The sequence below is a fragment of the Polyodon spathula genome, chromosome 5, assembly GCF_017654505.1.
Source record: "Polyodon spathula isolate WHYD16114869_AA chromosome 5, ASM1765450v1, whole genome shotgun sequence".
NCBI lineage: Eukaryota > Metazoa > Chordata > Actinopteri > Acipenseriformes > Polyodontidae > Polyodon > Polyodon spathula.
The window spans coordinates 11,318,258-11,345,331 of record NC_054538.1 but is presented as its reverse complement, the minus strand read 5'-3'; the positions used below and the strand labels follow the sequence as shown (position 1 = coordinate 11,345,331).

The 27,074-nt window shown below is 36.7% G+C and overlaps 1 protein-coding gene across 4 annotated transcripts in view; it reads right to left on the bottom strand.

The window, feature by feature from the left end:
* Nucleotides 1-4,794: 4,794 nt before the first annotated feature.
* Nucleotides 4,795-27,074, bottom strand: part of rcan2 (regulator of calcineurin 2) — an 82,324-nt gene continuing 60,044 nt past the window's right edge. For 2 of the 4 annotated variants that reach the window (XM_041249729.1, XM_041249728.1), the window contains 4 exons: nucleotides 18,625-18,720; nucleotides 15,086-15,259; nucleotides 14,395-14,566; nucleotides 4,795-5,985 (listed from right to left, as the gene is read on the bottom strand). In XM_041249729.1, the coding sequence (XP_041105663.1) occupies nucleotides 5,825-5,985; nucleotides 14,395-14,566; nucleotides 15,086-15,259; nucleotides 18,625-18,720 (603 nt within the window). In that variant the 3' untranslated portion in view covers nucleotides 4,795-5,824. The remainder of the gene's footprint in view (nucleotides 5,986-14,394; nucleotides 14,567-15,085; nucleotides 15,260-18,624; nucleotides 18,721-27,074) is intronic. The other 2 variants (XM_041249730.1, XM_041249731.1) reach the window with 1 other exon arrangement.

The window sequence follows — 27,074 nt, the reverse complement described above, 5'->3', positions numbered from 1 at the left end:
GAAGGTGCCCACTTGAAGACTCCAGAGATGTACCCTACTTAGCTCAATCCAAACGGTTGTCATGCTGATCAGCTGGGGAGACAGCACTGGGTTGATCCCCGGAGCCAGCATCACAGCCATTGTGTGTGCTGAGGCGCTGGGGAGGCAAAATGAGCTGATACCTGGAGCCAGCATTACAGCCATCAACACCATGCAGAAGGATATCTACATCATCAGATGGAAGGAAACACAAATGGATGGAGATGCAGATGGATCACATGAAGTTTTAACATCTACAGCATGAAGTTTTAACATCTACTCTCATGTAATGGAAATTGTAGTGGGATAAAGAATTCTAGTTGAAGTTGATAAGGAACATTCTTCAAATAAAGATACAGTGGAATGTGTAGAATGATGTATTTTATATTATAGTATTGTGTGTATGTTTTATTATGCTGGTGTATATATATATATATATATATATATATATATATATATATATATATATATATATATATATATATATATATATATATATACAGTAATAATTAATGTTAAAGAGAAAGGAAAATGATACAGAGAGGTTTCCAGTAATAAAAACAGGTGGCAAAAACATTCCTGACCGTCTTCAGAAAGTGAAAATGCCCATTATTAATTGGGACTTATGTAAAAAATGAATCCGCATGATCAATGAAAACATGCTGTGTGCAGGCTATGAAAAAGGGGGTAGAGATTCTTGCCAGGTAATTTTTTTTGTGTTTCTACCCTTGCAGATCCAGTATGGAAGGAGGTAAGTTTATGCAATTTTGTTAAACAAAGATAGCTACACCATGTGTTGAACAGGTACACATGCATATCCTTCAATGGCTCTGACGAGCCTGTGTAACCACCACAACCCAGAGAAACCCTGCAGCTATATAAAGTGGCGCTCCCTCTGGTGGCTCAGCTCAGGACCGCACTTCTACATTATAGCTGTTCACAGTGGAGAGCAAGGGGTGAACAGGGTTCACAGTTCCTGGACTTACTTACTTTGAGGTTCAGTTTACTACAATATATATCCTATCTGATCAAAACATTTCAGGTAGGAAAAAAGCGAACTCCTGTCTTCCCTCCTTTCATTTTATCAGCACATTTTCACTGTCATTAAAACTATTTCACTGATATTAAAGAATATATTCCAGTATCCATGTGATAGGCTTTTTAATAATAGATGGATTTTTTCATGATGGAATACTTTGATAAATTGTAATCTTCAGAAGAAAACTCTAACACATGCATGGTTACTCAGATGAAAGTCTTTTGAGGAGAGACATAAATAAAGAACAGTACAGAAATCCCAGCCTATAGGCACAAGAACTTCATCATATGGGCAAATAATAATTTAAGACATCGAAAACCTGAAGTTTAATTACTTGAGTTTGAAAGTCAATTTCAGGGTTAAACACCCAGTTTTCTTATATAATCCTAATACCACAATATTTGCTAAATGTTATAGTTAAGCTTGCTAGGATAAATGTTGGTAAAACCACTCATTTTTTATTTTCGTACAAAAAAAAAAAAACAATTTAGAAATCATCTATAGTTTGTTTAGTTTTTATACTTACTGTCTGTCCTGTCTCTGTTCCACTCTGAAAGGCTAGGAGTCACTGTCAATCATCTCAGTGATCTGTTAGTATCTTGCTGACTGAAGCAATGCCGGAATGCTCTCATTTGTTTAAATGACTGTCAATCATCAAGACCTGTACTGACTGTACACTTTCAAAGCACCTACTTATGAAATTAGTGGGTTAAGGTGTAGGTAGGCTTTTGCTAGGCATACAGTGACAATTACTACTTTGATTTGAAAATGGGGCACAAGAAGAAAACACTTAATGAGTATTGTGCACAATGCTCTGACCAACGTCTCCATGGCAGGATGAAGCGGCCCGTCTGCCTTACCTTCCAGAGACTCCAGCTGTGCTGAATAATAAGTGCAAGTCAGTTCTGGTCAACTATCTAATATTTTATTCTGTGCATATTATTTGTAGTCATAAATGTATGCTGTAAAAGTGTGTAATACACTTTTATATGCTGCGTTTTCTACGGTTTGTTTGAAACATTTTTTAAATTTGTGTAGGATCTTCATAAGGTATAGCTTATATTATACTTACGTCAACGCTAGTTCAGGCTGATATGAGAAGCTGCTCAGAGCTCGTTTGCACCATCCAACAGTTACTAAATACCAAGGAGTTTTACCATGGTGTTAGAGCTACTCATAACAGAAGAAAATAAATACATGTCTTTACAAATTGAGTTAAAACCAAACTCTTTAATGCTATTTTTGAACTAGTTAAACTTCTATTTCATACCTACAATGCATGTTTGTACAAAAATGCAGTAAAAATAGTATTGATTAATATATACAGATATGTCACATTAGTGTAGCAGGCAGTTCTGACACTTAGATGAACAGTACATTAATGCCAATAATATACAACATATACTACGTCCTAATCCAACATGCGTTCTGTAAAGTAGGTTTAGTATTTAACAAAAAAAAAAAAAAAAAAAAAAAAAGAGAAAAAAACACTTGGTTTGGTTACATCATAAAAAGGTGCAGGGTCTTAATGTATGGTGGAAAATTATATTAAACCCAGAGAAAACAAACTTGTAATAGAGCATTTTTGGGAATGAGGGCCATAACAAATGACTTCCCCCACCTAAAAACCAATGTTCTCAAAGACTGTGTGAACTGAAACGAACATATTAATTCATAAGGGCACTATTAGCATCAAAATGTTAAAGAACAAAAGCAAGTAAAAAAACAAAACAGGACTTGTAATGGACACAAGTGGGGCCTGGATTAATTCTAAATTATGGCAACACCATAGTCATGATAAAGTACAGTTATGGCAACGCCATAAACTTTGATTTATCGGGCGTGGATCACAACAACTGACCGCTTGGTACAATGTTCATTCCATTTGCTGTTCACCCAGTACAAATCCAGCCACTTTGTGTAATCAAAATCAAGGTATTGTATAAAACCATGATCAAAGCAAGGGATTTCACTGTACTTGTAACACTTTATTTTCAGCAGGCTTCCATAGTAATTGCATATGTAGCAATGTAATAAGTTACATGTTATTACTGATAATAACTGTAAGTTGATGTAACCTGCAATTTATATTTAACACACTGCAACTAAGCAACCATGGGTGTAAATAATGCTTCATAATATAGAGGAACCAATATAATAAAGCAAAGTCTTGTTATGTTTTTTTTTTTTTTTTTTTTATATATATATATATATATATATATACATGCAACTAAATTATCAACTCATATTTATAATGTCAAAATAAGTGATAAACCAATTACATTTTTCCAACAGAATTATACATTAATATGGAGAAGGAGACATATTAATGTTTAGACAGAGAAATTCAGAATGATGGGAGACAATCTCACAAATAATAATGATAAAGCCTTGTAGGGATGGATCCAATGAGAAAAAGGAAGTGCTGCCTAATAACATGGAATCAGTGTCCCCACAGCTACTAAATAAAATTTTTGTATTTCAAAACATATATGTAATGTTCCTCTGTTAGACTGAATTTCACAGTAGAACAGTCTTCTAGAAACACCTATAAAATCATCAGGTTTCCAATAAGTCCTACGTTTGACTTCTACTGGAGTTATTTGATAGTAAGTCATTCTTATTTCATATACACTCTTTCAGAATGTTCTAAAAAGCTAGCAGTTGGATGGTTCTTTTTCCACTATGAGATCAGCTGTCTATCACAGGAAAGAAAAGTGTAGGGTTAGCTAGTTTCAGTCATGGTGAGTCACAGTGTCTTTACTGTCCAGATTTCAAGACAGAAGAGGATCGCTTTTTCAGTACTGAGTTGCAGGCTGTCTGTTATTGCCACACAAACCTTTTTTCTAAAATGCTTTTTGGTTCACTGAAATTGCACCTATATGTCAATAAGACAGAAGCCTTACTTTTAGGCTCTAATCAACAGATGGACTTGACAAATAGTGATCTAGGTATGCTAAAATCAAATATAAAATATGAAGTGAAAAACCTGGGGGTTATTTTTGATTCTGCACTTTCCTTTGAACTACATATAAAATACATTACTAGGGAGTGTCCTTCTATCATGTAAGAAACATTGCAAAAGTTAGATCATTTTTGTCCTTGGATGATGCAAAGAAACTAGTACATGCTTTTATTTTTTCTAGGTTAGATTACTGTAACGCCTTATTTTCTGGACTTACAAGTCATGCTATATCACGCCTACAGCTAGTGCAAAATGCTGCTGCTAGAATGCTAACTAGAACAAAACAAAGGGCTCACCTTACGCCTGTGTCGGCATCATTGCATTGGCTTCCTGTGCATTACAGAATTGATTTTAAAATTGTATTACTAGTTTGTAAAGCACTGAATGGACTGTCTCCACAATATCTAAATGATATGCTAATTCCTTATCAGCCTGAACGCACTCTGAGATCTGCAAATGCTGGCCTTTTATGTATTCCGAAGGTGAATGGTAAAAGGATGAGACAGGCTGCTTTCTGTTTTAATGATTATACTGTAAATTTACAGTATAATCGTAAATCTCAAAAAACTACTCACTTCTAAATCTTTTGTAGTCATTTTTGTATTTAGTATAAATACATGTTAATTTGGATTCATATGTTGTTTTTTTCTGACTTTATGTGAACAAAAAGACACAAAAGCGCCCGTTTTCTCATTGGAAATAGTGATATTTTTAAATTTACCTGTCCTGGTCACAAAAGCAAAGTTTGTGGGGAATAATAGCCGTTTTCTATTCTTTTGAGGCATAAGCAATTAGGAAATAATACTTACTACCCAGGAACAAAAATTGTGTTACATAGTGTTATTATAGGCACCTAACCAATTCAGAATCTGGTTAACCCATTTAAAATATCAAAAACGTTGAACGATTTCAGCAGCTAATGCCATAGTGTTTCTATCTCAAAAGGCATCACTTTACAAACCCTCTACGCTGATAGCTAGATATGGAAGTTTAATAAACATTGCACTCTTAACCACTGTGGCACTATTGTGGCAAAATGATACAGTAGTCCCTTGATTGTTAGCAATACACTGTTTTGAAATGATCATGCATTTTGCTAGAAAGAGGTGCATTCCAAACTATTCTAGACAGACACACACACACTTTTACAGACTGCAGACATTTTACTAAAATTAAGTTTGACTGGCTTTGTGTAACTGACTCCACTACTATTTTCAGAAGGCCTTGCCTCTAAGACAGAAAAACACCACCTTCTACGCATCGCTTGCCAATGCGTGAGTCAGTCACAAAAACAAAAAAACAAAAAAGAAAGAAGAGTTACTGAAAGATAATGTGTATAACAGTTAGGGGTATTTGTCAAAAAACTGTTTGAGGAAAAATGTACTACTCAGTAATACAGCTGCCAGTGGTAAGCAGTGTTAAGTGCGTGACAATTGTCCTTTGAAAAGTAAACTCCCATTTTCTTATCAGTTGAGGCTTTGTTTCCACTGGAGGCATTGCTCAAACATCACTGACTTCCACTGCCAACCACCGGTTACCAGACAAAGTACGAATACAATAAAACCGAAAGGAAACAGTCACGAAACGCAATGATGCGAGACCCACAGAACTGATGATGTGAACATACATTAATGGCTGTGTGCTACAGAACAAGCCCCTTCTAGCCCTTGCTGCACGACTATGTGGACAGCAAAAGGTTACTGAGCATCAAAGTTCCTGTGAGGGAAAGACAACTGCGTTCCGAGAGAAACGTGTGTTTGAGAGAGACAGCGGAACAAGTTTCCTTCTTTCCAGCAGGGAATTCAGTGAGGCATGGTCACAGGAAGATCGGGGCGCCTTGTCTGGATGATTTTTGGTTTGGGGCAGTTTTTTGGTTCCTCCTCTTCCTCGTTGTCGCTGTCACAGACGTGGACGACCACGCTGGGTGTCGACTCTGTTCCCGCATGGAGCTCATACTTTTCTCCTGGAGAACAAACGGAGAGCAAAAAACAGAGTTTACCATCACTGAAATGTGAAGAGTACATACACAATGGACCCACAATTTCATGTTTTCAGAGACAAACCAACATTTATATTGATAACCTGGATTGGTCCAGACTTAAATCCCATAGACATACTATACATTGTACATAACTATGCAACATTACATACAATATTATTTGCATTATTGTATGATTATTTCTATTATTTAATATTCTATTATTTCTCACCTCTAGAGGGAACTCCAATCCCTTAAATTAAAAATAAATACATATAGAGTTATGGTGTAGATGCAAGTATAGGCTCAGTGCATATATTTTCAAATAAATTTAAATAAGTAAATAAGTTTTCTGAGAAGGAGCTGAGCGTTCTTATGGCAGAGGTCACTTAGCGTGAAACTGAATTGTTTGGAAACGCTTTAGCATTGCATTCTCCAGCACCCCAAATAAAAAGACCCTGGGATTGAACGTGCAGGTCTTCTTTGTCCTGCCCTTCTCCTCTGAACGTGTTCCTGTCTCTCCTCAACAAGAGCCAAGCATAGGCGCATCAGGAAATGTACCACAGCAGCCATCCTGAAGCCAATTACATGTCTCTGCAGGAGTGTGCTTTTATACAGCTCTCAATTACTCACTTCTACAATGGTTTGCACCTTGTAAGAAGAGGTGTAAAGTTTCTGGAGGGTCAGCAATTGTCCAAGTGCAAGGCAAAATCCTTGCACCTGCTTAGTATCCAGATCCTGCCCAGTTCTATGCTCTTTTCTTCATCTGAAATCATTTCAATATAATTTTAATGGTTCATTTGCATATTTGACAGCGGGTGCAGAGCGCCAGATGCACACCGTTCTTTACATATGCCACATTTTTAACAGCCGCTAAAATCAGAATTTATGCTGCTAAACATGATTTACAGCTGCATTATGGGGGTTTTGCACCCGCAAATCACTTTGCCCGTATCCTTACATCTACCCCTATACGATCAAAGTACCCCCTTGTGGTGATTTAGTAATTCCTTTAAGGACAAAACTTGCTTGGCTCTTGCTCATCATTCTGTCTTATAATCAAATCGAATTAAACTTTATTTATATAGCGCCCTTTATACAGGTGTACTTCAATGCACTTTACAGGACAAAAATAGTCACATTTATAAAAACAAAACAACAAACAAACAAACATGTCCGATGAACAAAGTTTAAGAAAAATATAATGTAAACACCAGAAACTAATATATATATATATATATATATATATATATATATATATATATATATATATATATATATATATATATATATATATATATATATATACACACAGATAAAATACAAACAGATTCAACAATAAAACCTAAAACAGTTATACACATACATACATACATACATACATATACATATTATAAAAATGCTAGCTCAAACAAATGTGTTTTTAGTCTGGTTTTAAAAACAAATATAGTCTCAGCTTTCCTCACATGTGTTGGTAACTCATTCCAAAGTTTGGGGCTCTATAACCAAAAGCCCTTCCTCCCCATTTAACATACTGTATTTTAGGGAATACCAGCAATCCCATATTCAGAGATCTAAGGCTACGATTGGGAATATATGGGGTAAGCAGTTCTCCTAAATGGGTTGGTGCCAAGTTCTTTTGCGCCTTATTCATTATTTTAAAATCAACTCTAAAATTTACAGGAAACGAATGCAAAGAAGCCAATGCTGGGGTGATATGTTCCATTTTTCTGGTTTTAGTCAAGATTCTGAACCAGTTGCAAACAAGACAATAAACATTTTGATCACACACACACACCCCTATATATATATATATATATGTGTGTGTGTGTGTGTGTGTGTGTGTGTGTCTGCTGCTGAAAAGGGCTTTTACTGCTGAATTGCAAACTTAAAGAAAAATGATTTTTTTTCATCCCCCTTTGCAGTTAATAGATAACAAAATACAAGGTAGTTATCCAACAATAACGTGAGTTTACTTGTCCATCCATAACCTTAACACTCAATCATAATGCCAATACCTTAAACAAAATGACATAGAAGACCACCAGTTGAAATGCAAAACTACAACAATATTATTTATACATGACAGGCAATTCAATCTATTGGTTGGATGGCAGACTGTAGAGTTGTGCAATGAGGCAGACCCTGTGATTGACAGGCATTGGAATAGTACGGCCAAGTGATGAAATGAAAAGCCGAATGTTAAGTGCTGATTTAGAATAGACTAAACAGAAATGAGAACATGAGTTTTATAAATTTCCATTTGCAATCAATTTCATTAAAGATTTTTTTTTTGTTTGTTTTATTTCCTCCACCTTTGTCAGTTTGGCACAAAACAATTCAACTTGTGTTCGAACATTTTCAGTTTAAATATTAATCCACTTCAAGTGCTGACCTTTATCAATTTCATATTTCTTATTTTTAACTCACATGTTGAGCTTTGCCGTTTCTGTTTGATGCAATGGCGCTTCCCAGTTACATTTTTGTTCCACCCTTTCAGAGACTGTGATATACCACAGTTAACTGTTTATATATAATTTTAGACCAGTACAATCTGAAAAGGGTTGTAGAAGTAGGAAGACAAAATGCTGATACCTTTTCAAATCTGAACTGCATTTACATTGAATACAATATCCAGAATGGGATGCTGAAATACACAGTGTTGGTAGATTATTTATTATGAGGGAAGGATAGAATTGCTTTAATAGAGGCTCAAGGTTAACTGACACTTTCTAAAGGATCTTGCTTGGCTATATGTAATAATGACTCAGTACTTCTTTACTTATTCTTCCCTAAAGCCCAAGCTCATTTCTCAGCCATGCATTGACGTCAATGCTGTTAGCTAACACCAAGGGCCAATCGGTCAGTGTCAGAGATGGAGCATGCTTGGTGAGCTTATCATAGCAACACCAGGCGTGGAGAACCATGGGCTTATAAATACCAACAGTTGAATACAGAAAATTCCCTTAAAATGAGCGAAGGATAAAAATAACCTCATGTTAGGAATGCTGTATCTGCTGAGTAAGTGGAAACATATCTAAGCCAGCAAGCACTCCTTGCAAAATGTTTTCTTAAGGACATGTTTGTTTCTGTTAGTATACTGCATGCTTTTTCCATGAGCTGTCTGTCAAATATCAGATGCAACCGAGTTTACTTTGTATCAGCTGTATGTTTTTGGCAGCCAGGGGTGGGCGAATGTTTGCAGTTAAGGCAAACATATTGTTTATATCCTGCACTTTATCAAATGCCAGCTTTCATTTCTGACATAGTACCATGACACTACTATAGATTACCAAAGCGTACTGCTTGTTAGTATTCTAATATCACTGTATGACCATTGCTTCTAAGTATAGAAGGACAACTTTGCCATTATAGCCCCACTGCATTGCCACTGAACATCATCTGGTGTAGTTTAGTACAGTTTTATGTGAACTGCATATTCACTACAGTTGCAATATACACTTTATGGAGCACTCCCACACAAATTAGGCTTCTAAGAGTTTTTTATTATTATTTAAAAATTAAAAGGATGGGAAAGCAAACATAGGTTGACACATACTGTACACTTACAAATAAATATATTGTGTGTAAAGCTTCAACTGTGTTTCATAATCAGAGGTATCAGAATTGCCTAAGCCATAGTAGAGTATCTGGAACTGCTAATCTGGATGTGTAGTTCTTACCTAAAATATAGTGATGATAACAACATCTTCCCTTTCAATAGCCTTTCTTAAAAGCACACTGTTCTACAGCTGTTGCCCAACGTGTTGCATCACCTAGAAATTTTATGAACATAATTTATTTACCATCATGTAATCAAATAAACTAGAAAACTATATCGCAAGAGTTTACCGGAAGCCATAGTAGATTCATGTTATAGATTTTGAAATGGCACATCATCAAGTATATGGAAAAATACAAAGCGATACATAATTCAATATGTTAACGTAACATTGTTCAGCAGGTTTCGTTTGAGTTTATGAAGCAAAATGTGTCAATTCTATTGGGTGATGCAAAACATTTCGCCACACTGTAGCTGTAGATACAGTATGTGGTGATGTATGGTTCTTGCAACCATAAAAAAAGCTTGTATTTACTCAAAAGTATGCTTTACTTGATTTATAATATAGGGTTCCGTGAAAGGGACCATGCTGTCCACATGATGGCATCACTGGGCTCCTGCATACAGGCATTGGAAGAGAAATGCTGAATGAGAGATACAGTATGGAACTGAATGTGAATTAACATTATTATGGTGATGTAGTAAAATGCAATTTATAGTACAGCTAATTAATCAGAATGCAATACTAACCACAGCATCCCTGCATGTAATGAAGTGTCATTATGGTTAACACAGAGACAACAGTATTTTCAGAATAGAAGGACAGACACAAACAGACACCACCTACTACTAGTAAATGTGAAGTTTAGTCTCAGGGCATGTGTCCTGTATAATTTGTGTGCCCTTTCATTTGTACTCATTACAGTTACACTGCAGCAAATACTTGTCAGACAAGAAAAAGGCCAGTTACTGTGGTGACAGACAGTATATGTGCTGCAGTGTCTCTCTCTCTGGCACTACTCTCAGGTTTGGAATTTGATCTTGCATTACACACATACATCACCTGATACCATTTCACAGGAATTTCCATCAATGGAATTGGCTGAAGTTACAGGTTTGGATTATTGGTCTTATTCTGATTTGGGAACTTTGGTTACCATTCAAAACTACAGCATATTACATTGCATGATAAGTAGGCATTACTATTATTTGGTAATTGTGTTTTTGTTCTGCAAAGTCAAGATATAACATTGAACACTATCCCACCTCAGGTCTTATATGCAGAATTGCTATCAATGTAACACACCCCTGGCAATAAAGAAAGAGCCTAGATTTAGCTGGAAAAATGCAAAAGGAATGCAACAAGGAACAATTCAAGAGATGAATTAAATAATATTAAGATGGTTTGATCAAGAAGAAACTAAAATGTAAATGCTGTTTAGCAATGCTGTATTTTGTCTTTGTTTGTATTGTACAATGTCCTTGTCAAATCAGCGTGTGCTGCATACATAATAAAGATGCTTGTCTGCTACTGCACAGCATGTTTTGTTATGCATGAGCCATTCCTCTCCCATTCTTCATTAGCATTCTTCATATCTTATCTGACTAGCACATTTTAAGATGCCCGAGCAATGTCAAATACAAAGCTATCTATTAGTTGTGAAACAGTAGCTAAAACATAAATTACTTAATCTAAAAACATTTAAAGAAATACTTTGTAACCCTGTATTTTTTCTATCTAATTACAATCCCACTATATTTGTTTTTCACAATAATTATTTATTACTGTATCAGCACTCATGTTTAAATTAAAGTCACCAGTATAGTTTTTCTTTGGGCTGGTCTCTGAAGAAGGCTTTTGTAGTGAGGCTAAGATTTCCTTTTTCTTTTATAATATATTTTTATATATATATATATATATATATATATATATATATATATATATATATATATATATAATATATATATATATGACCGCTTAATTGACTAAACTAGTGAAATCTTATATTATAATATATGAGGGCAAAAACATTGGATAATAAACAGATCAAAATGCAATTTTACAAATTCAAAGGGTATAATTCCTTTAACGATGAATTACATACCTGGGCCACCAATGCTAGTTATAATGCCTGCATTGTATAATGACTCACAACTTAATTATCTTTAAATATTTCTGCCAGGGATAGGCGGATTTCATTTTTCTAATTATGTTCATGTATTCAAAAGTTCTGTTGTACAGTTTCTATGGATATCTTATGCTTTTTGCAAAGTGAAATGTCTCAAATGATTTACCCCCCATTACCATTCTATAAATATATATATAAAAAGCCTCAGCAACAGTCTGAGAATGTACTCCAGCTTTTCATTTTTTATTTTTTGTGGTATTTGTCAAATCTTTTCACGGCAGCAACAAACAGACATTCAGCATTGATTCAAAGTAAGTCAATATCTGTATGATTGACAGTTGAAATCAATGATGTCATAAGCAGTAAGAATCTGCACATGGATTTGCGAACCTGGGTGATCGTTATTTTCAATCAAATCACAAAGACATACTTATGCATAAATCTATTTTTTCCAATTCCTTCTAAGGAAGCTACCCATAAATAAAACTCATTTTTTTATTTTAAAATCTTGCTAAACAAAGAAATATATAGTGTTACACGTCCCCAGGTGTTGCTACAACTGTTTAAATAATGTAACTGGATTTTTTTCTTTTCATTGTTAACATCCTGAGAACTTTTTACACTTACAATTTTAAAGTGTATTGACAGTGTAAGGATTATTGCCCACATTGTCAAACAGGTAACACAGCTATAATGATCCATGATGTGGTATGGAACAGAAAAGTCAGAGCACTTGTTAAACGGCTCTTCCTGCAGTGATTTAGAGGGCAGATCTCAAACAAGATTGTCTAATTTGCAGATGATACAAAACTTTGTGGAGTAGTTGGAACACCTACAGCCACTCAAGAAATCCCAAAAGATTTAGACAGCATACAGAACTGGGCAGAAATGTGGCACATGAAATTCAGGGTCACCAAATGTAAATGTTTATATGCTGGTCACAAAAATGTAAGATCCAAACACCAAATGGGGAGGATACGATTATAACAGGAACACCAAGAGAAAGACCTTAGTGTTGTTTAGATGAATCACTGTCAGCAACCACACAGTGCAGTTTCACAGTTTCATCCTATAAACAATGTCTAGCAAAAACCAAATAGAATACTGACCGAAACGTTTTTTTTTTTTTTTTTTTTAAACCTCAGAAACATAACTACTGTATTATAAACCTTGCTGGAATTAATTCTGAATTTCAAGGGACAGTCCTAGATTAAAGAACTACAGCATGACATCTTTCTGGGATTAAAAAAAAAAAGACTTTGGAGTTGGGTTAAATTTAAAACACTAAACACTGTGGCATCATTTAGAATGCTTGTATGTGTAATCTTAAACCAATTCTGCTAACATGCCCTAAAAATTTGAAAATGGATACCAAATGACATTTAATATTGCTCCCTGAGGGCTCTCTAATTGAATGCAAACGTGACCCACTGCAATATTATCCAAGAGAGAGAATAATTAACAATTATTTATATCCCATCTAACTGTGATGTATTTACTTATCAAGCCAACCATGGAATTAAAAGCTTTTAACCATTAATGAGCTAAAATTAGAATGGTTGGAATCTCGAAAACAGCTGCTATATGAAAATAATATGGCTGTCCATGAAGCAGATGGAATATGCACTGGGACACAATCTCCTAGCATTTAGCGATGCTCCCAGCAGTACAATGCAGACCACCAAGCCTTTTTAACATTTATGGTTGAGTTTACAGCAAAAGTACTGAAGCATCACTAAAGAGTTCCTGACTAGGTATTTTAAAAGACAACCCCCTGTGAAAACCAGGACATTCATGTGCACTAGTTATCACTTTATAACTGGAATCGTTATTTTGAGACCACACTTTCAAGGTTGTTTGGAGGGTTAAGCTTTGGTGTTCCCCTTTGCATTTCCCCTTTCACTTACCATCCTTTTCAGTCGCTTCAATTTCGTTCAAAAGAAGACAACCTTTTTTTTTCCAGGACACTAAATGCCTATTTTTATCGAGTGAGGAAGGAATGCTGTCTGACAGTCTTCCTGCTGTTAAATTATTCAGCAAAGACATTGTGACATGTGAACCAGCTTTTGTGAAGTTTCTCTCCGTTCTGTCACAGGTTGGTGTCAAAGTTTACACATCTAATTTTGAAAACTTTACAGCTGCCTCACTAAATTGGCATTACTGAGTCTGTAGTTCTGCAGTTCCCTTCAGCTACTGGACAGGATTTAGAAAGACATGACAAGGCTTGGTGTGTCTTGTTTACTGTATTTAGCACAGTGTATGTTTCTGAAACATTAAATTATTAAAGAGCCTTATTACTTTCGTTTGTGGATAATCATCCAAAACTAAATTCTAGCTACAGTACATGTTACAATATTCGGATGTGAAATTGCTTGTTTTACCCTAAACATTGTTTAAAAGAAGTGGATAAAAATCATGTTCCATTTGTTGAAGGTGGTCATAGCTATATCGTCTAGTGGAAAAATGCCTTCAACCACAATCACATCATAAGTGACATTAATGAAGTTGTTTCAGAAACAGAGACAAAAGATAAGCCCAGTACACCTGCTAATCACCCACAGCCTGGAGAGAAGTTTCATCCAGGTCTAGTTTGTGACATATTGGTGTGACAGAGAAGTGAATGCACGGCAGTCACCCATGGCAACTCTGCTCATCTTTTCATCCAGTAAAAAAAAGAAATCCATGCAAAATTAACTAACTCACCAGGCCCTAGTTTTGCAACTGCATAAAGCAGGTCATAGTTGATCACAGGGGTGGCATCATCTATCTGTTGCCATGCTACAGGCGGTGATGATGGCGGGGAGATTAGGAACTGTTTGGATGGCTTTGGAGGAGCCAGGTGCAGGTTAACTCCATCTGTACTTGGGTTTTGCACCTGTGGAAGGCAAAAATAACTTGATAAAGAATGTCTGTATCAAATTTCATTACAACTGAATAAGCCGTTATCTCTTGATATGTGAAACTCATGTATGTAAACTAAGGTTTAGAGAGGACCAGAAGGTAAAGCCATGGCACCCTTTTCTGATTAACAGCTACATCATTTATAACATTCTTCTCCCATGCAAGATTTAAACCAGTTTATTGGGTTCTCATCTGGCAATCGCTTACTAATGAGAATACTGTGTTTAGAAGTCCACGTTTTATGACATTTGCTATGACATTTTCTTCCAGAGCTTCTGCCAGCTGTGGATGAAGGATCACAGGTTCAATGTGCATCCCACCAATTTTTTCAAGACACAGTCACAGGACAACTTAAAACAGCTAGTATCTATTAGCATTTCAAATTGGGATTCAAAACCCTAAGTCTCTGATGTTAAGACCAAGCATCACTCAACAACTGTTTGAAAATCCTACAGACAGATGGTGAGTTTTATGTTCGCTACTGCCTTCCTACCTGGGCAAAGTAAAGCTTGAGCTTCTTTCCTCTGAACTGCGTCTCGTGCAGCTCTATCCTGGCACTGGCCGCTACTTTGGGGTTGCTGAAGTTAATCCGCACACGCCTGAAGCTTTTAAACAGCTGGAATGTCACATGCTCATCATAAGCAAGGAAGAGTGCCTCAAAATGTTCCTGCAAAAACACAAGGCAAGAACAAATTTTATTATTCTGCAACCAAACTGTAGGTCAAGAAAATCCCGCAATTAATGTTTATATTGCTACTAGCACCAACTGATTCAGTGGCATGTGTTGTTAATCACTTAATAAATTGATCCAAATTGATCTAGAGTTGGTGTTTAAATCATTTAAATCGGACTCTTGCTGGAGTTTATAATACTTTTCACAGTTAAACACACTAAAGGTACTCAAATTGTCTGCTAGATGTTTATTTTAACACAAAGGAAATATTAATTATCTAAAAGAACACACCCTAAAGATATTTGATTATTAGCATGTGCAGTTAGTAAAGTAGCATAAAGCCCTAAAGGTCAATCCATAACATTTCCCTTGAATGCAGTGTCATTCCATATGCTTGTCTCAAATAAAGTCCCTGCTTTTATGAAAGTAATATTGCACGGAAATTGAAATTGAATCACATGACTCATAGGAAGCACACTGATTGGAAGGATTCTCCAAAGCTGCCAATCACAGCCCCAGCAGCTTTTGGAAGCAACAAGCAATGGGAAAAATAACCTTGTTTTAATTTTCCCTGCCATACTGATTAGCATCTCTGTACATTAAAGAAGAAACAAGACCAGCAAATGAAAATGTGGAGAAAACAAAGAGATTACAGTATGATATACAGTTTTCACAGTGGCAGGGAAAAGCACAGGGATTTGTGCATTAATATACCCAGGCATTGTGTGTTGCTTAATATACCCAGTAGGGTGAAGCGAAAGGTACCTGCAACAGGTAAAACATACCAGAATGCACTGCAATGTAAGTGCAAATGAAAATCAGGTATTGTCAAGAAATCAACATTTCGTTTTCCAGATCTAGTGCTGACAGTTAAGTCAAAAGAGACAATATGGAATTCAAGTTTGTGGCCCTGTCAGGATTCTTAATTTGCAAAATGCCTCTAGAAAATTAAAGAAATTTCTTTCCCCCTTTATAATAAATAAATGACATTAACAAGTGACAAGTGACCTTACCTAACATGTACAGCAACAGGGAGTGGTGTCATGCGTGCATGTTACAGTGAATCTGTAATGTATGCATGTTATTAAAACATAGTGATTTAATATTGCCATTCAATCTGTTGCCCTACATGTACCAGAATTGGGAATAAGCATTAGTTTCATTGCTGCAGTATAACATTGACTTAACTTAATGTGAGGTCAAACAAGACTGCCTGGTAAACAGAGCCATTAAATATAATTGGGTCAGGGTGTTTCCCTCTTGCTGTTGTGGAGTACCTGCTGGCAATAGCGTTTTCAAGAACAATCTACATTCATTCTTTAATGTTAACTATGACCAGGTGTGAGTTGCCCTTGAGATGGTGGTATAAGGGCAGCTACAGTGGTTAATACTATTGTTAGAAGGACAGAAACATGCGACCATCCCAGAAAAACAGCTGGTGTCTTATCTAAATCTCTACTCTGTATTTTAGAAGAAGGGCTACTGTGAGAATAGAGCATGCATTATTCATTGCTCAATATTCATTAGTGATCGTGGCATAAAGAACATCAGGTCCACAGTAAGATATGAAAAATAAATCCTTCTTTCTTATGACCTCACCCAATCTAACATTTTGTATATCTCACTGCCAGGTATTCTCTACAGTCAGTCTATATATATATAGGTACTGTCTATATATTCATTTGGAGTTGAAATTGATTCTGCATACTAATTCTCCAGCTGAAAACAAGCAGAACACAGCTGTATGTAATTTACCTCACTCCTAAACTAGTCCTAAACCTTGTTTGTGATTGAGAGAGTGAAGGGAAAAAGCAAGAACAAAAGAAAAGTTGTTACGAACCAGTTTCCTCCAGGGCATTTGATTTGCATTACAGCAATAAATACACCGGACATCAATGGGTCTATATTTAGTACACTGTGGTAATCACTGGCCATTACATACTGTAGTGTAAGTATTATAGTGCTTAATATATTAACATGAATACAGTCATGCAACACATCATATATTAACTTGCAACTTGGGAATCCTCAAGACCAGTTCTCAGCAGTGAGGTTGGTTTGAGGATATTTCCTCCAGTCTCTGCCTTGGCCTTTGCCTTTGCCTCATGTGTCCAAGAATGGGGTGTTTCAAACGGGTCACATGATATTTCTCACAGATCATTATGGCTAGGTTACTTTTCTTTCTTGCTTCAGTTCTCATTTATGTGTAATTTGCACACATATTTCAACATTAACTGTTGAAACGGTTTCTGATTTATATCCCTGATTGTTGTTCCTACAGTGTCATAGATATGACCGGAGATTAAAACATGTGACAATGAAAGAGCTCATTTTGAGTGGACAGGTTATGGAATACAGCTATGTACCAAAACATTAACATCAAAGTGCACTGTCTCTATACAGACCAAACTTAAAAAGTCACATGACCTCAATACGACAGCTATATTACATATGAGGTCAATGTCATGATCAACAACTCATTTAGCATGCAGGTGTGCAAGTATGAAGCAACTACCTCAAATGTCAGTGGCAGCTTTGCTAAACAACTGGAACGATAGGATTTATATTCCTAGTTTGTACTGTCAGAGTCACGCTCACCATAGAAACCAATTGGACCAATCTCAAACCAATTTTGACAGTGAACAAGGCAGTAAATAAACAGAAGATAATGTCAACCAATGGGATTTATGAATTTGACTTGGTTGACTCAGAATCAACATTGGACTTCATCCTATGAATGAAAGTTAATTTACATTGAAAAGTACTTTCCCTGGTGAATCCTGGTGAAGTTTTTCATAAAATAAAGTGATTATCAAAGGAACAACCTCTGGTAAATGTCTGTTTTGGGATTACTGTGCCACATGGGATGAACAGCAGTCTATCCATTACCTGTCTGCGGATAGACACAGTCCTCAGGGCTGTCAACCCACATGATTGAAAAACATAGGAATCTATTATGTCCTGAAAAGTGTTTGCCAAATAAAACTTAAAACAACATTTATTACAATACATTATACAAAAAAAAAAACTGTCTCAGTGCCAGATCTTCTTGCTTGTCATCTCATTGTGTTCTGAAAGAGCTTTTATCATAAAATGATAGATACTGCGTCAGTCGAAGTTGAATGTAATAACCTGTCTCTAGAATACAAAAACCGTCAAAAAGGAGTGCAATTTCCTCGACGTTTGTTTGCCACTGATTCTCTGTGAATCCAGCTCAGTCCAATGTCAGCTTTCAATCGCAGGTTCAAAATGAAAACAAAAAGTCTTGATAGAATCTGACAGGGAGGGTAATGAAATAATAATGTGTGTCCTAACTCAGCCTGACACCCATCAGGGTTCAGTGTGCACAGCTCTCTCACCTTCCCCTCGCTTGCCAACCAGCTCACGTCACACTGCCTCAGACAGTGACGCACATGCTTTCCAAGCAGCGCTGCTCGTCTGGAAACCAAAGACTCCTTCAAGATAAAACAAAATTACTCCTGCGGCAGAACCCAACAGTGCTGAGACACTATATTTCACCAAGGCCCAACACAAGCAGCGAGTGCAGAGGGAGCAGCAGGAGGCAAGATTTTTGATAATGTTTTTTTGACAACCCATCTATGACATAATAATAATAATAATAATAATAATAATAATAATAATAATAATAATAATAATAATACAGTTCTTTTTTTGGTCATACCGAACGGGGTACAATGTCAACACAGCCGCTGCTTGTGTCCCAGGACATTTCACAATCTCATTTTTAAGTGATGTAAGCTAAGAGGAATGGTCTGCAGACTGTTAGGTGTTAATTACATAATTGCTATTGATTTTATTTGAAGGCTTCGGTTGTTCCACATATTGTGTATTCGAGTAAACAGAAAACAGAAATAAAAAAAGAGTAGTTTTGTATTTTTTTAAATGCTTGCACTAAATCCACAGCACATGTGACTCAATTGTTTTCGGTTTCATCGTCAGTGATACGTTACTCGACCCAACATTTCACACTTTTGCTCTTTTCATTGCATTCATTTATAATTTATATATTAAAAAAATATATATATTCTTTATTATTCTGGTTATAAATGAACTGAACAGGGCTCTTAATTCAAAGTTATTTAAAGTCTGTTTTTTTATTCTATTTTAAATTCTGTTTTGCCATTCATGAAACTTCTAGAGCTGTAGAAACAACAGCTGTGAAAAGTTTCACGAATATCAAACTATTTAAAAAAACAAACAGACTTTAAAATTGAGTTAAACAAGAAATCTGTAGGGATGTTGTCCTGCTGCAATAATATACATTAGTAATATGTTTGCATAGCCAATATTTATATCTATATGTAAATGTATATAAACATATGGGTATAAAGGAATGTATTAGTATCCTAATAAATCAGGAGTACATCTTAAAAACATACTATATAATATCAATAATAATAATAATAACAATAATAATAATAATAATAATAATAATAATAATAATAATAATAATAATAATAATAATAACTAGAGTTGCCAGCAACTTTACGGCTTCCAGTACCAGAACCAGTAACAGTACCAGCACCAAACACTTTAGCAAATAGTACAGAATGCATACATGGGTTACTATATGTGTTCCACAGTAACCACGGCCCGATCTGCACTCTACAAGGAGTTGTTAGCCAGTTTTGTATGTTGATGATGTCATCCAATGTGGCCGCCGTGTTTTTTATTGTAGCAACTTCCCCTGACCAAATCTTAAAGACCACCATACTAGGATCCTGTGTGCCACTTGTTGGTTCAATAGGACTAGCGGTTTGGGAGGAGAAAATCTTTGTAGTTTGTGATTATGATGTCTGTACCGTGTGATTATGACATCATGCAGCATGGCCACCATACCACACAACCTGTCAGCTTTTTACAAACACCAGTTATTCTTGGACTATCCCTCAACAAGTATAGCAACTTTCAGCACTCTGCAGTAAGTGGTTTCTGAAAGACACATTTTTACACTTAGGCAAAATGTTTTTTTTTCAATCCAATATGGTGGCCAAACCATGTGACCTACGACATATGTTCAATTAACATCTACCAACTTCCCATAAGCTTCTACCATCCTACCGAATTTCGTCAGTTTCGAACAGCTTTTGGCAGAAAGAAGAAGAAGAAGAAGAAGAAGAAGAAGAAGAAGAAGAAGAAGAAGAATCCCAGCAATAACAATAGGCTTCCCAGCCCTATGGCCTGGAAGCCTAATAACAGTGGCATAGGTGTAGTTTAGCGGGTCAAGCCATTAAAGCGGTGACGATTAACAGGGCTGCAAGAACAATGAAACATTCTAACAGAACGGTGGCAGGAGGGGAAGGAAGGGACGAAGGACGAACAATGAAACATTCTAACAGAACGGTGGCAGGAGGGGAAGGAAGGGACGAAGGACGAACAATGAAACATTCTAACAGAACGGTGGCAGGAGGGGAAGGAAGGGACGAAGGACGAACAATGAAACATTCTAACAGAACGGTGGCAGGAGGGGAACGAAGGGACGAAGGACGAACAATGAAACATTCTAACAGAACGGTGGCAGGAGGGGAAGGAAGGGACGAAGGACGAACAATGAAACATTCTAACAGAACGGTGGCAGGAGGGGAAGGAAGGGACGAAGGACGAACAATGAAACATTCTAACAGAACGGTGGCAGGAGGGGAAGGAAGGGACGAAGGACGAACAATGAAACATTCTAACAGAACGGTGGCAGGTGGCGAAGGAAGAGACAAAGGACGAACAATTAAACATTCTAACAGAACGTGGCAGAAGGGGAAGGAAGGGACGAAGGACGAACAATGAAACATTCTAACAGAACGGTGGCAGGAGGGGAAGGAAGGGACGAAGGACGAACAATGAAACATTCTAACAGAACGGTGGCAGGAGGGGAACGAAGGGACGAAGGACGAACAATGAAACATTCTAACAGAACGGTGGCAGGAGGGGAAGGAAGGGACGAAGGACGAACAATGAAACATTCTAACAGAACGGTGGCAGGAGGGGAAGGAAGGGACGAAGGACGAACAATGAAACATTCTAACAGAACGGTGGCAGGAGGGGAAGGAAGGGACGAAGGACGAACAATGAAACATTCTAACAGAACGGTGGCAGGTGGCGAAGGAAGAGACAAAGGACGAACAATTAAACATTCTAACAGAACGTGGCAGAAGGGGAAGGAAGGGACGAAGGAAGGCCAAAGGCCCTTTTCAGAGCCATCCAAATATTTCTAAAATGAACAAAAATAAAGCTTTACCATGATTATGAAACTCGAATCCCATCCAGCTGTTGCTAATGAGGCAGATGCAGATATTTTTGTGGGGCTTAATAATCGCCACAGATACTTGTACCTGTTTCATTGGCAACAGCTGGATGAAAAGCGAGTGTGAAATATGATTTTTATTATTTTAAATATTATTATTATTATTATTATTATTATTATTATTATTATTATTATTATTATTATTATTATTATTATTGTCAGATTTTTTTGTTTTAGTTATTAATGCTTTTGCTCTGTGATCTGTATAAAATTAGCTGCATAGTCTAGAAAATGGCAACTACTAAGCAATCAACATTTTTTTTTTAATCTAATGGTTTGAACTATTCCCTTGGATAAGCAAGAATACCAGGTAGCTTTGTTTTCAAGCCCTTAGGACAATTCAACAAGACATTTAATTAGACAGGCTACACATTTGTATTAAAAATAGTTCACATTCCATTACAACTAAGGACAGAGAGAAAAAATGTGACTGCAGAAGCATAGCTTTCTAAAAATATTTGCTTGCTGTACTATCAAATATACCAGTGGGTGCATTCCTGAAAGTTAAGCAAGTAATTACCTTTAAAAATGCACACAGTTTAGAAATAAAAAAATAACCATTTCAGTTGTTAAGTAACAATCCAAATAATTTACAACATGTGCCATGTGCATTTATTATTCTACACATGATCATCATCAGTTAAGATACTGGCTGAACACAAGTCAAACCCAGTTACTTCCAAAACCACCACTCCTGGATCTGTTTGAAGCAGGGCCTCCTTCCCTTGTGTTGTGTTAATCATGGAAATGCAAAGCAATGCTGATCAAGAATTAGCAATGATTTGACAATGTATTGTACATAATGCGATCACTATTGACTGTCAGTTTATTGCCAGGGTTTTGCATTTCTGAGTGCAATACATCATCAGATCCCAAAAAGATATAGGGCAAGGGACTAATACACTTTACTAATACACTTTTATTTTGGGTCAGCCCGAGAGACGAAAATGGGGTGATAACCCCCAAGTTATGACCTGCCATATATCGGAAACTATTTGGAATTAGAACTAAAACGTCATTTTTTATTTTTTTTAAGTAACTCAGCATTATCTAATTATATTTGCCAAGTTTCATAAAATCTGAGACGTATGACGACATTTGTGCAAAGTTTTGTTTGATTTTACACTACATTTTTAAATTATATGTGTTTACATCAGTAAACAACTTGCTCATACTAATGTCTTGCCTCTATCCACATCTGCCTCTATCTGAGACACTAATATTTATAAGAAACTCAGTCAAATCACTTTGTAGTACCTGAAACCAACAAACCTAGACCAGCCATGGTTCATGCAGACAACAGCCAAGAATGTCCCGTATTTCCTGGTTAGATAGTTGTATTTATGCTGGCTCACAGAATCTGTGGGATTAAAGAAGTATTGTGAAATATAAAGTAGTTGAGTCAATTACATCCAGGTTTCACAGCCATTTAGAATATCAGATTGCTTATTCTACAAGCATGAAGGCATGCAGTAATTGTTATGCAATGTTATTCTTTTACAAAGGGGTCGATTTGATAAAACTACACTCCTCTGGGACAAACCACCCCTGGATTTTATCAGAGCATTTAACAACACTGGCTAATCCATCAGGATTGAATAAACTACCTATCCATGGTTATCCTGGGATTACCCCTAAAAATACATGGTTTATGCAATCCATGAATGTTCATAAGTTCTATAAAATACTCTAACAAAAAGCTATAGCTTTCACTAATTAAATTTATTGTAACACAAACTGATTAAAATAATATTTCAAAGGGAGTTTGAAAACCCAATCTGCCAAGAACTACTCTGCCAATAAATGAACTCTTTCCTGGTGTTCAGTAAGAACCACTGCTGAACTGTGGGGAAAGAGATCTTGATTTGATGACATTGTTGGCTCCTCCAAGCAGTACAGGGTTCGTTTAAACCAATTTTCCCTCTCCTTGCATACAATTGCTGAAGCTCTCATACTTTTTCATTAACCCCATCTTTAACAGTTTACTTCAACAATTAATTTCTAATATATAAACCGATTAAAGAAATACATCTATGAAGGTAGATCTCTAGAGCTAGCCTTCTTGTCTGGGTTGATCTACATCAGATGACATGCATTATCACAAGTAGCAGCAACCTTCAATTGAATCAATTAGAGTCCTAAGTGAAAAATGACTTCTCTCTGTTTAGCAAATAAAGCAGGAGGAGATCAGCATGCAGGAGCAGGTCAATAGTGGTACATTTAGTACATTGCCAGGTGTATCCACAGTATTCATTACTAGACGTCCAGTGTTTTGACAACAACACCCTTTCCCACAGTTCAGCAATGGACAGGAACAGTTATATGAGTTTGGTACCAATTGCAGGGTTGCGAATAAGTTCAGGACATATACCAGTAATAATATATAAACCTCATAACAATTTCAATTAGATTTTAAAATGAATCCAACAAAGCAGACAGCCAGAGGCAGCAACTGCAAGTAATGTGTTGATTTTAAAAGAGAATATTTTATTTTCAAATGCTTTGGGGTCTACTGTCCACTAAAAAAGTTTATTAAAACAACAAATAGTATTGATTAAAACTGTACCTGCTTATAAGTTCTAACTCTCGATATCAAAAGTGAAAATAGTCACTGACAGATGAAAAGTAAGACTTCTGATTTCATCTGCTGAGAAAGCTGAGCTTGCTATCTGATACAAGTAACAGCTTAGAAGGGATGAAGAAACCAAGATTATTAGCATTCTAGACAGGAACACAATGGTTAGAAATGAACATCTGTTTTTAGTTTCTTTGCAAATCTTACTAAACACATAAATACATATCACAATACCATAACAATTTTGATTTAAAACAATAATAAAACAAAACAAAAATGTCATTACAGGCATCCCCTGCCAATAACATGTGTCAACAATTCATTAAAAGATCTCTATGGGCAGCATACGCACAACATGTAAAAATTCCATGCATAGTTTTTTAGTTCATAGTTTTTCCTCAGATTTTTCAAGGTCTTTATGTCCAGAGTGCAAACAGAACAAAATCTACCCCATTATTTTTGTTTGTGCACGTATAAACAACTGTATTGTATAGCATCTCTCCTGTATAAAGAAATATAACTGTATTAAGATTTGTGCAACGAGGATGGTAAAATAATACCTGTTCCTAATGATCAACAATGGTCTGTATTCTGTACACAGCATAGACTTCTAACAGAAATAACAAAAAAATGGTAAATAGTTTGAGTTAGCACAATCTTTTCTGATTATGCAGGCCATACTGGTCTTCAAATACAGTTAAATATGTTACATTTGACTAATTTCCTTTGCCAATAAAAATTACTTTAAAAAAAAGTTAGAATATACTCTTAAGATACAAAATGCTGCCGTACAAAGTATTCCATAATCAAACATCTTCATGTTTGTTAACACAGGTGTGTCACTGGGATGTTCAAAAAATGCAGTTAATTAATAATGGTTCTGTAACTGAATTTTGAATAAACAGCATAGGCAGCTAATTTTCCCCCATCATAGACAGACTGGTTAATCATAGATTTGTCTCATTTAACTTGTCTGTCACTGTCTCCTTGGTGCAGGTAGTTAGGCGAGGGGAGTCCTGGTATAATAGTTTACATACATGAATTACAATGAATATGCAGTTGTAGTGGTTGTAGATATAAGTACTGTATATGAAGTATCACTGGACACATCTATGTGAAAAACTTGAAGACAGTTTCAACTCTGCAAGATAATTCATTTAGGGCCCTCTGTGTAACGAGTTAAGGAAATCCAACATCCTTGAGTATTCTTGTTTGCAAAAATATCAGGCAGTAACAAAATCTGCCACAGTATAGACCCCAAATATCTCAAAGCCAGTAGTGTGTTTATTTGATGTTCTACATTAAAATAAATGTCCCTTCTAAACAGTCTTTTTTTTTACTGGATGAACTTGAGCAAGATAATAAGAGAATACTATACATTTTAAATGGCGTAGCATTTTTCATTTTTAAATGGAAAGCACATCAGTACAATATGTCAGGTACTATATATTTGGTCAGCGGTAAAGGCCACTGCTACATTTAACATGAGGTTCACGGGGCGGGCGCCCAGGCTATAAGAACAGCTTGTGAGACCGTAGATTGGGTTGGTAGAGGAGAGACCTCTAAAGAAAACATATAAAAGGCTTGTCTTGCTCGAAGAGGAGAAACGTGGCCTCCAAGACCGTGCACAGCATTCCCGAGGATAGAACAGGTAATGGTTGCAAACCTGAATCCTTCGGGGATGGAATAGGTAGTGGATGCAAACCTGTAAATGAAAAGGACAGAAAAGTAGTTTCCCCAGCTATTGGAGAGCCACTCGCGGTGGGAGCGGAGAGCCTCCCTCAGGTAATCTGAAAACAGGTGGAAAGTAGAAGGTTAGTTAGGACACTGAGCACTAAACATATAGCAGACTAAGACCTGAGTGGAAATAGGAAGAGAGAGAACTGAGCCTTTGATTTTGAGGTAAGTAATAGCACATAAGCTGTGAAAGGATAGGTGTGGCCAGGGGGTGTCCACTGACTCGTATGATGAGAACCCCCGTTATCTGAAGGCAGAGGTGGCGTAGGCTGACCCGAGGTTGGGGCAGCGAGATCACTTGCCCCCCAAAAGAAGGACCCCTGGCTCCATAAAACTTCCCCCAAACCTTGAAACATAGGACAAAACGCACACGACAACAATAAAAAGGGGTTTGATAGATGTGTGGATATGCGTATGTATAACTATACCTATATCTCTCACTCAGTGGAGAGGAAAACCCCCTTCATGGGAGGAAACTGGTGAAGAGATAGCCCCCACTACAGGCTAGCTAGCGATACTTTGTTGAGCTGAGGAAATGTCAGAAATGGAAGAGAGAATGTACAAGTCAACTGCTGAAGAAGACCAGCGCCCCAGACTCTTAATGAAATGCTGGTTGATTCTCGACTTGGCTGCCAATGTTGCTGCCCAGCCCTGACGGAATGCGGGGTGCAGAACTGGGGTGGGAGACCTGCCTTGGAGATCAGACAGGCCAGGTGGGAAGAGAGCCAATGTCTCGATATGACTGAATGGGAAGAATCCACGAACAGTAGGTCTGATGGGAAGAGGGTTTTCCTATGTGCGAAGTATCTCGACATGGAGCTATAAAGGCAGAGAGGAGAGTTAATCTTTGACAGCTGAATGAACTGCCCTTGATGAAGCTGATCTGTCTTGGAAGTGCATAGTAAGAGTATGAAGTGGGATCCAGGAACCAGTGAGATGTCGGAGGAATGGATGCAGATGGAGGGAAAACCGGCAATTGATGAAACTGTGAACTCTGTGCATCTGAGGAATTCAAAGAAGCAGTTAAACACATTGTCTCCATGCATAGGTTGCTGAAAGAACTGAAGCAGCAATTTTGAAGGATTTGTATTAAAGTGAATAAAATGTTCACAGATATAGGTAGCCATGATGGGGAAGCTGGGGCTATTTCTGATGATTCCTTGCAGTGTGAGACAGAC